Below are 10,653 nucleotides of genomic sequence, written 5' to 3'. Positions count from 1 at the left end.
CATAAAATAATTTTAGTCATTTAATTAGACTAAATATAAATTCGGCCAATTAATTTAGCCTAATTTCTCTTTTTTTTTTTCATCTTTACTCACCAAAATATAATATTTAATAAATTAAAATAGGTATATTAGCAAGTGGGAAATTTTGTCGGGCCCTCCAAATTTGAGTTATTGTGATGTGTAGAATCCTAGACATCATGCAATAATGGTAAACAATGACACAAAACGTACGTTGATAATATTACTAATTTAAATTTGTTTTAAAAGTAGAAATTTATATTTTGTTTGAAGATATTAAAATACAGACTAATACTTTGTAAAGAATCTTGTGAATTTTTTGTTTTAATATTAAGAGCGAATGAAATTTTATGTTGATATTATAAAATTGGTGTTTTACAGTGTTCTGAAAGTATTATTTTGTGTAACCACAATATGTAAAATATGTATTATATTGATAATATATAATTTGTGTATTTATAATATACGATCTGTGTATTATAATTTTAATATTAAAATAGTACAATACGATCGCCGTGTATTATCTTTATAAATATTTAAAAAATATTTTTTCGTAAATTACTGTTGTAACAAAAAAATCTACTCTAAAAATTTATCTTCTACGAATTTTATTGTTCTCAGAATTTTATAAAACATCCCATAGCTTCTAATATTAAAAAATTACACTAATTTTTATTTATTAATATCTAAAAAAATGAATCAATCTTATATAAACAATACTTTTTTAATAGAAACTATGCAGAAAAAATATAAACTAGACTAAGAAGAATTAAACAAGAACTTGTGAATTCAAAGTGTGATATTATTGCACAAAAATGTTCTGGTTTAATTTTACACCAGAGAAAAGGTCTATTTATAATAAAAAAGCCTCAAGACTTGTTATTCAAAAAACCAGAACAAAGAAGAAAGGAATCAAGACCAAAATAGAAAATTCAACATGTAATTATTTAGTTGGACTGAACTTTGTTTTCTTGTGACTTTTGTTGGAAACTTTCTTTACTACTCTCAACATACTTTATCTAACGATTTTTATATTAATAATTAATAATATATATTGATTTTTTATTTTAAAAATAAAATCAAGTGACGACTGCAATTTATTTATAATGTTTGAATCAAATTTTTCCTTCAAAATAAGAACCGAACATATCAAGATGTATCAGTCGAACATATTACGCCTATTATCATCATAGGGTGTTCAAATTCAAACTGATTTAAATTAAATCGTTCATCCAATCTAATTTAAATTAAAAATCGATTAAAACCGTATTAATTCGGATTTGATTGGATTCTATTTTTTACAAATCGCTAGATCGGATCGGATTTTAGATCTACTTTTCATAACCGATCCAATTCAATCCAAACCGTATAATGTACTATAATGTTATTATTTTATTATTATATTTACAATTATACTTATAATATGTACAATTTATTATATATTTTTATATTATTCAATATTATTATTATTTAATAAATACTTTATGTTCAAAATGTTATTTATTTATTTATTTTAACTAACCTATAATTTTATTTTTATTGTTATGTTATTGTTGGCTTTTAAAAATATTGCTGAGACTTGTTATGTTATTGTTGATTATTTAAAATTTGATGTTAAGACTTGTTATATGTATTTAATTTTTTAAATTTACAAAACCGCAAATCCAATCCAATCCAAACCACTTGAAATTGGATATGATCGGATTTTTTTTTAAAAGTCATCCAATCCAAATCGCATCGCAAGCAAAATTAGTGTTCAGATAGAATGAGTTTTACTTAAAATCGATCAAAATCGCACCGCAAATACCTCTATCTACATCACAAGACATTAGTGGTCATAATAATATATTTAATACACTAACACCACAATAAAAATTATTTTTAGGATAAATTTTTAATAATACTAATATAATAATTATATATTTTATTTAATTTATATTTTTATACTAATTATATTTTTATTGTTATTATTATATATTATCATGATAATTATATATTTTTTATGATTATTAAAAAAATTTATAATTAGCAATTATATAATTGTCATTAAAATATTTAATAATAAAATCTAAGATAACTAATATTTAATTATTGATAAATATATTAATAGCTATTTTTATTATTGTTAAAAATAAAATAAATAATTATTAAAATTATTTTTTTTAAAAAGTAATACAATAATTCTGCAAAAAGATAATTCTTCGTAATTAATAGCCATTCAATTCATTCAATTATAGTGAAAAGGATAAGGTTGCATACGTAACGTTGGACTAGTCAAAAGAACATGTAGGTGGCTAATTTTTTTAAAAAATGAAAAAATTTGTGTGTATATAAAATTCTCAGATTCGAAAGTTAGATTTTATGCGGTATAAATTAGAGAATTCGATTTGTGGTTAGTATAAAAACATAAATATCTCAATAAATAAAGTATTTAAATAATTTAAAAATAAATAATATTAATATTTTCAAACTATATATACTCGTTAATATTTATTTAATATTAAAATATAAATTAAAAAATTAAATTTATATATCTAAAATTTTTTCATTAATAAAAAACAAATATGACCAGCAAATTTACATGTTTAAAAACCACAAATCTCATTTTTAGATTTGTAATATCTACAAAAAAATGTCAAATTTTTATATTATTAAAAAATATCATTAAAATTACAACACTAAAATTAAAAAGTATAAGAGACTAGACATATTACTATATTCGCCTAGTTCTTCGCCAGTCACTTAGGAAATTAATTTTTTCAATTTTTTTTATACGAGAAAGTAAAATATAATCTTTTACATATTGAGAAGATGACATAAAAGACACAAATATAAAAATTAGTATCTTTGTATTTTGTTTGGTAATAAATTAGAACAAATTATAAAAATTTAATTTATTTTTATTTTTTTAATTAAAAAAATTATTAAGAGGATCTATTTTTGTGAAGTGAAAATTACTGAATGATTAGAAAAAGTTATATTTGAGATTGCAACAACTTAAAATATAATTAACAATAATAAAACCACTTAATAAATAACTTTTAAGTAATGCTATAAATAGTGATAAAGATATCTAACTTAATAAGATAAGTATCGCAAAATTACATAATAATAATAACTTATACATGTATATAAAGAGAAAATTGAGATAATATATATAGGATTCTTTTCGTTTATAAAATAAAATAATTAATTATTTTTTTAGAAAAGATTTTTCAGTTTATTTTTAAGTAAACGATTTTTTTTTCTAAAAATAACAGTAAATTTGTCGCACTCCAGCGAACTCTATAATTTATATAGAGTTTGCCGCACCTGCATCAAACTCTATATAAATTATAGAGTTCGTCACACCCCCGGCGAATTCTATAAATTATATAGAATTCGCCGCACCCCTGACAAACTCTATGATAAGTTCGGCATACTATTTAAACTGGTGGGACCATTTTGGTTTGTCTCTTTCTTCCTCTATTCTCCCTTCCAAATCTGTTCTGTTATTTCTTTTTGTTTTTTCGACATTTGTGAAGTTTAGTGTGGGCGATTTTCTCAATTCCAGGTTAGTAATTAATAATCTATTTCTTTATCTTAATTAGAATTATTTGGTTTACTGTTTACATGTTAGATGAAATTGTTAGGTATAGATTGTTTGTTGGTTAGATAACAGATTTACTATTTACATGTTAGTTAGACGTACTTTTAAGTGTTGTTATGTTAGGTAGATAATTTGATGTTATCGTTTTTTAGTATAGTTACTATTTATTGGCTATAAACATGTTAATGAATATAAGAAAGTATATTATTAGTTAATTCAGTCAGAGTTATTAGCTTGCATTGTGATTAGAAGGTAATTAGTGGAATAATTAATTAGGTTAACTTAGATAAGAAAAAAAATGTGAGCAACAAAATTTAGAGTTGAGTTAGTTATAAATTAATTAATTAGTTACATGACAACGTCAGTTAAATAAGGTAAACTTAAAATTAGTAGGGTTATAAGCTATTTTTTATTTAGTTAATTTTTTTTAGTAATCTAGTGTGTGATTTTATTTTACTAGATTGTGTTTCAATGGAGCAGCAGCTATTTGGTTATGAGTATGAGATATATAGATTGGATCACGTTGAGCACATTGCTAGGAGGCTTGATTGAGTGGTATGATTTTTAGCTTTTTTTTTATATTTTATTGTATTGAATGAAAAGTGAACTTACTATTATATTTCTTCACAGTACCTTTTTTTATTTATTTTTTTTCCATTTGGTGGGCGCCTCACATCTTGCGCACCAGACGAAATCTGATGATACGGCCGCCGGAGCAGGTTAGGCCATATCTGAGATGAGCCGGCGGGCTCGAGTACATGGCCTATATGGTCGAGTTCAATCACGACTGGTCGCTTGCCTCGGCGTTGATAGAGAGATGGAGGCTTGAGTCCCATACATTTCATTTATCGTGCGAGGAGATGACTATCACCCTGCAGAATGTAGCCTATCAGTTAGAACTCAAAATTGACGGTGATCCTGTGAGTGGATACATATGTGGGTGGAAGCAGCATCATCAGGGACGGACCATTGAGGAATTATGTGAGCAAATTTTGGGTGTTGTTTCCGGTCCAGAGGACAGATAGTCACAAACGAAGTAGACTGTCAAGCTCACTTGGTTCTACAACACGATTTGTAGAGAGCTGGAGCAAGATGTCACAGAGGAGCGCCTAATGAGATACACGAAATGATACATCATGCAGTTGATAGGGGGTATCCTCTTCCCAGATGCATCTGACTCTCGGGTGCATATCAGATGGCTTTCCCTGCTAAAGGACCTTAATGCGTGTGGCCGGTTGTCCTGGGATTCGGACTATCATCGACACTATCTGCAGATGATCCTCGGCCACCAAAGACAACAAGAAATACGTATAATTCCAATAGATGAATATTGGTCCATCGGTTATGCCACGACCTTATAAGCCATACGTCCTCGTCATTGTGCAACTAATACCTAATTCAAAACAATAGAAATATCGCTCACAACGATGGTCTGATAAATATACTAGTAACAGAGATAAAGACAACACAACTGTAATATACCTTTTATAAAACAAACTGCCATCTAACTCGGTCGGATATCTGTAGTAAATTTTTTTCACCTTTTTAGATTCTTGCTGTCCGACGGTGTCCGACAGAATGCAATATCATATTCTTCAAAACTGTTAAGCTACTGACTTCCGGTGTCATATAGGTAATTATCGATTGGCCCGATCTAAAGACAATTGAACCATCTTCATCATACACTATTTCACCATCGTAATGAATGAATAACAATGGATTTTCTGACATCGTAGCGGCAATGTTAATAGTGAGAAAGAAAGTAAACAGAAAAATTGTGGCTACTTGATCTTTTTCTCCAATAGGCTTGCTTTTATTTCCGAATTCATCATAGAGTTCGTTGGGAGTGCGACGAACTTGCTGTTATTCCAAAAAAAATAGAGTTCGCCGGGAGTGCAGTGAACTTGCTCTAATTAAAAAAAAAATCGTATTCTTGAAAATAAAGTTAAAAAATCTTTTCTAAAAAAATAATTAATTATTTTATTTTATAAACAAAAAAATCTAATATATATATATATATATATCCTAACTCAAAATATAAAGTCAAACCCAATAAAAGTCCAACTTTAAAAAGAGGCCTCAATAAAAGGTCCAACTTTTAAAAAAGGCCTTAATCTCATGTCCGACTAGTGACAAGGAGTCTAACTCTACTTGCCTAAGCAAGTAACTGCCTCCAGTAATTCCTCTGATACATCTAGAAGGAAAATTCTAACAGACTCCTAAAATAAAGAAAACAGTTATACATCAATAAAGATTGAACTAATTTAACAAAAGGGATTATCTGTTCTAATCTACTAAAAAATCTGCCTAAATTTTTTACTAACTTAAACATCGAAGCTTTTTGTATGTACCACCCACCTCCTCACGAGAAATTTGGACAGGTGGCACCTGGTGCTAAAGGAAGTCGGACACTACCATAAAGAGAGCTTGGACCTCACGTCTTAGCCCAATAAGCAACTCAATTTCAGGTAACCCTTGGAATATATCTCATATCAGTTTTCTTCTATCTGTTCTCCATTATTGTCGATGTCCATCCATATTATATTTTGTGCTTTTTTTTTAAATTGCACTTTTTTAAAAATCTTTTTATAAAAGTTTACCCTAAAATAAAAAAATAAAAAATATAGAAATTTCAGTAACAAAACATATAAATTTATAAAGTGAAATATAAAATAGTTATTAGACAGAATAAAACATTAAAAAATTACTACAAACACAACTTTTTGTTATGAATCTCGTTAGGGAGTTAATGAAATATTTGTACAATGTGTATAATAAACTATTTGTTTAGGTTGAATTTGAAATTAAAAATATTTCTATTGTACATATTATACACCAATTACATTATCTCCCCATACTTTTTCTTTTGTTATACAAACACAATTCTTTTTCTTGTACTCCTACGTTTTTCCCTTTTATTTTGTTGATCTTACTACTTCTTTCATTTTTTCTTTACCCTCTTCTTGTTTTTGTTCATATTTTTAGAGGTAGAAAAAAATGAAAATAAGAGAAAGAAAATAAAACTGAAAAAAAATAAAAAGAGAATTGGAGAAAGAAGGAGGAACCACAGAAGAGAAAGTGAAGAATAAAGATGTTAAGGACGCGCGTGTGAAGGAAAAAAAAAAAAGAAAACAATTAAAGATATTTCCTTGAACTTGAATTTGAAATAATTGGTCACACAACATTTTCTTATAAAATTTAACACCTATGCAATTGAAATCCACTATTTTACGAATTAATTTTATCATATGTCAAATTGAGTGTATACAAATCGTAAAATAATTAAAATGATTTACGCTCGAAATATAAGAGTATATGGATTTCATGAACAGTTAAGTATAATCATAGAAAAGAAAACATTCTAAAGTCTAATTCGCTACAAATTTGAATTGTCTTTATGACGTTTTCGTTGATTAATAAACTATATATACAAAAGGCAAAATTTAGGTTGTGTTTGTTTATAGAGATACTAAGATAGAGATATAGAGATATAAAATCGTATTTAATAGATGAGACATGAATAGAGATATTGTATTTAAAGACACTGAATTAATATATATTGTATTCATTTTGAAAATTTTTTAAAATAAAAAATAAAAATAAATTAGATTTCCATCATTTATTCTACTTTATCACCAAACAGAATATAAAAATACTAAATCCTGTCTTTTATATATTATTCTTAGTGTTTTATCTTCAGAAACAAACCCAATCTTAATAAATTTCTAACACTTATTTAAATACAGACTAATAAACCGACCACTCGACTAATAATTCAAAATTAGTTCTAGTACCTCCTAAGTTAGTTGAAATTTGAATACTGCGCAGGAAACTATTCCACCCTCCACTATTAATGTTATTTTCAGTAACAAGGACAACAGTTTTCAGTATTTGCTATATATATAAGTTCTGAATCATGAAATTGTACGTTATTAGGCATAGAAAGAAAATTGAAGATGGATATGAATAGTATGAAAATAGCAGTTATTCATGTTGTCCTTGTTGTGTTTGCAAGTGGGTATGGAGAAGGAGAAGCACAAGAAACACCAACAACAACAACAACATTAGTGCCAGCAGTGATAACATTTGGAGATTCAGTGGTGGATGTTGGAAATAATGTGAATCTCAACACTCTCTTCAAGGCTGATTACCTTCCTTATGGCAAAGATTTTGGTAACCACAAACCCAATGGCAGGTTTTGTAATGGCAAACTAGCTACTGATGTTACTGGTAAGAATGAATTAACAACAAATAAAGCTTTTATTATTATTATTATTATTATTATTACTGGAACTTTATTCATACATAATAAATAATCTACCACTTTGGTATCACAATCTAACAAGTTATTTATGAGGTTTTAAACTTATGGACTATACATAAATGGTTAAAATTAGAATTTATTAGAATTTGAGACTTAAATTGTTGATGCCAAACTCATACATTTACTCCCAAAAATATTATTTATTTATTTATTTTTTTTTAGTTCACATTTATAAATTGTTTTAGCTTGTAAATTAACTAACAATATCTATTTGAGTTTCTATTATTTAGTATGTTTTTGTGTATTTTTTTTTGTAGTGACTTAAATAAGCTAAATAAAAAAAAGAAAAACAAAAGAACTATTTAAATAAAAGGATAGTTTCGTTTAAAACTGTTCTTAAACTCCTCTCAAAGAAAAGAAAACTCTACTTCATAAAGTTGTAACTTCAATTATCGCCATATTTGTCATGGTATTTGTCATCGTATTTGTATCTCTCTTAATCAAATGAAAGTTAACATATTTTCTTGTATATTGACATCATTTATTCATTTTTATGTATTTAGATTACTTTTAAGTAATAAATTTAAAAATTAATTATTTTTAGTAATATGTATGTAAAACTCTTTGACGCAGTGAGGGCATGAAAATTAACCTTTTTTTTTGGTATTAGCCTTTGAAAAAGTGATTACTGATGATTACCAAGCTTGATTTTTTCCATACAATTAAAAAAGTGATAAAAACATATTTTAGCTTTCTGCCGAAACTGAAAATAAATTTTGGAATTCTAATTATTCAAAAAATTTATCTTAACTATGTAACAAGCAGTTAATATTTATACATTTATTAAAACAGTGAATTCATAGAAAAACATTGCCCCAAAGAAAGTTTACTACTTTAATTTGCATGCAGCTGAAACACTGGGATTTAAGAATTCTGCACATCCATACCTTAGTCCACGAGCATCAGGGAAGAATCTCCTTAGAGGAGTTAACTTTGCTTCAGCTGCTTCTGGTTATGATGACAACACTGCTATTTTGCATGTAAGCATTTTAATTTTTTTTAATTAATTTTAGTTTTATTTGAAATATATATAAATAATTGTTTGTTCTATTTTTTTTTTATTGGTAGCACGCTATCCCTTTGTCACAACAGTTAAATTATTACAAGGAATACCAAAGGAAACTGGCACGTGTAGTTGGAAGTAACAAATCAGCATCAATTATCAATGATGCTTTGTACATATTAGCTACTGGAAGTGGTGATTTTGTTCATAATTATTACATCAATCCTAAGCTCAACAAAACCACCTTCACTCCTGATAAGTACTCCTCCTACCTTGTTGCTGCATTTGAAACCTTCATTAAGGTAATTTTTTTTATGGTAGAAACACTTAAATAATTGTTCTTTGTAGATCTTTAAACTTCAAATAAAATTAATAACACTTCAATTAAGGAAGAATGAATGACGTGTCACATCAGATGCATTGTATTATTTATGAACTTCTACCTAATAGTTTAAATATTTAAAATAAGTAGCTTTATGATATGTTAGTGGAGTTTTGATATGACCAAAAAATATAAGATTCAATTATTGTTATCTCCTGAAAAAGTCTATACAAAATTTTCACTTTAAATTTAGAAAGAAAAAAAAAACGTCATGAAATTATTCATTTTAAAAATTTAAAATAATAAATGGTAGTATAATGATTATATTTTTAATATTTTTAAATAAATGTTTTTTTTTAAATTTATTTAATTTTTGTATATATTTTTTTATTTCTAAAATTCACCAAAAATTAAATTCTATAATCTTCACACATGAAATTCTAATATTATATCATGAAATCACTCATCTCAAAAGTTTTAACTAATAAAAAAATAACATAATTAGTTATATCTCTAACAAAAAATTGCTCTAACATCAAAAAAATTGTTGTCCTTATTTTCCTAAAATAATAAAGAAAAAATGCTATGACAATTTACACATACTAAATGTATAATTATTCGTATATTTTTCTAGCTAACAAGTTTTAACTTTTTGGCTAAGTGGACAACACGCATATAATTGACAAAAAAGAAAAGAAAATAATAACTTATTGTTATTTAGTAAGTGAACATTTTAAAGTAATTACATACATAAATATATTTTTATGTAAATAAAAATAATAGTTAATATGTAAACATACATTACGTTCATTATTAAATAGTTTAGTCAAATAATATACTGCTAAAATATTTAATAATTTTTAATTATCTTTTTTTATAAAGACATCTTTATATAAATAGCGAGTAATAAGTACCATATTTTAAAATCATTTTTATCATGAAGTGGTCAACTGGTCATATATTATTAGAGAACAACATGACTCTAGGAATATATTAAAGCATAATATATTTGTTTTTGGAACACATACAGGATTTGTATGGATTAGGAGCGAGGAGAATTGGAGTGGTTTCACTCCCACCATTGGGTTGTCTACCTGCTACAAGAACTTTATTTAGTTCCCATGATCACAATATTAATGGCGGATGTGTCTCAAGCATCAATCATGATGCTCAAACATTCAACAACAAACTCAACTCATCTGCCTTATATCTTCAAAAACAACTTCCTGGTCTTAAGATTGTTGTCTTTGATATCTTCAAGCCTCTCTATGACCTTGTTCAGTCTCCATCAAAATTTGGTAAACATATATAATATATATATATATACTCTCTAATTAATTAAATAGCGCCTTAAATTAGATTTAGCTTTAGTTATTATATTTTTTTAATTATTCTAA

At 26.4% G+C, this 10,653-nt stretch overlaps 1 protein-coding gene across 1 annotated transcript in view; it reads left to right on the top strand.

The window, feature by feature from the left end:
* The first annotated feature begins 7,515 nt into the window (after nucleotides 1–7,515).
* LOC107464091 (GDSL esterase/lipase APG) overlaps nucleotides 7,516–10,653 on the top strand; it is a 3,920-nt gene continuing 782 nt past the window's right edge. Inside the window, exons 1-4 of the mRNA XM_016083000.3 lie at nucleotides 7,516–7,837; nucleotides 8,781–8,911; nucleotides 9,000–9,236; nucleotides 10,287–10,554. Coding sequence (XP_015938486.1) covers nucleotides 7,564–7,837; nucleotides 8,781–8,911; nucleotides 9,000–9,236; nucleotides 10,287–10,554 — 910 coding nt within the window. The 5' untranslated portion in view covers nucleotides 7,516–7,563. The remainder of the gene's footprint in view (nucleotides 7,838–8,780; nucleotides 8,912–8,999; nucleotides 9,237–10,286; nucleotides 10,555–10,653) is intronic.

The sequence above is a fragment of the Arachis duranensis genome, chromosome 9 (assembly GCF_000817695.3).
Source record: "Arachis duranensis cultivar V14167 chromosome 9, aradu.V14167.gnm2.J7QH, whole genome shotgun sequence".
Lineage (NCBI taxonomy): Eukaryota > Viridiplantae > Streptophyta > Magnoliopsida > Fabales > Fabaceae > Arachis > Arachis duranensis.
This window is presented reverse-complemented; position numbering and strand designations above follow the sequence as displayed.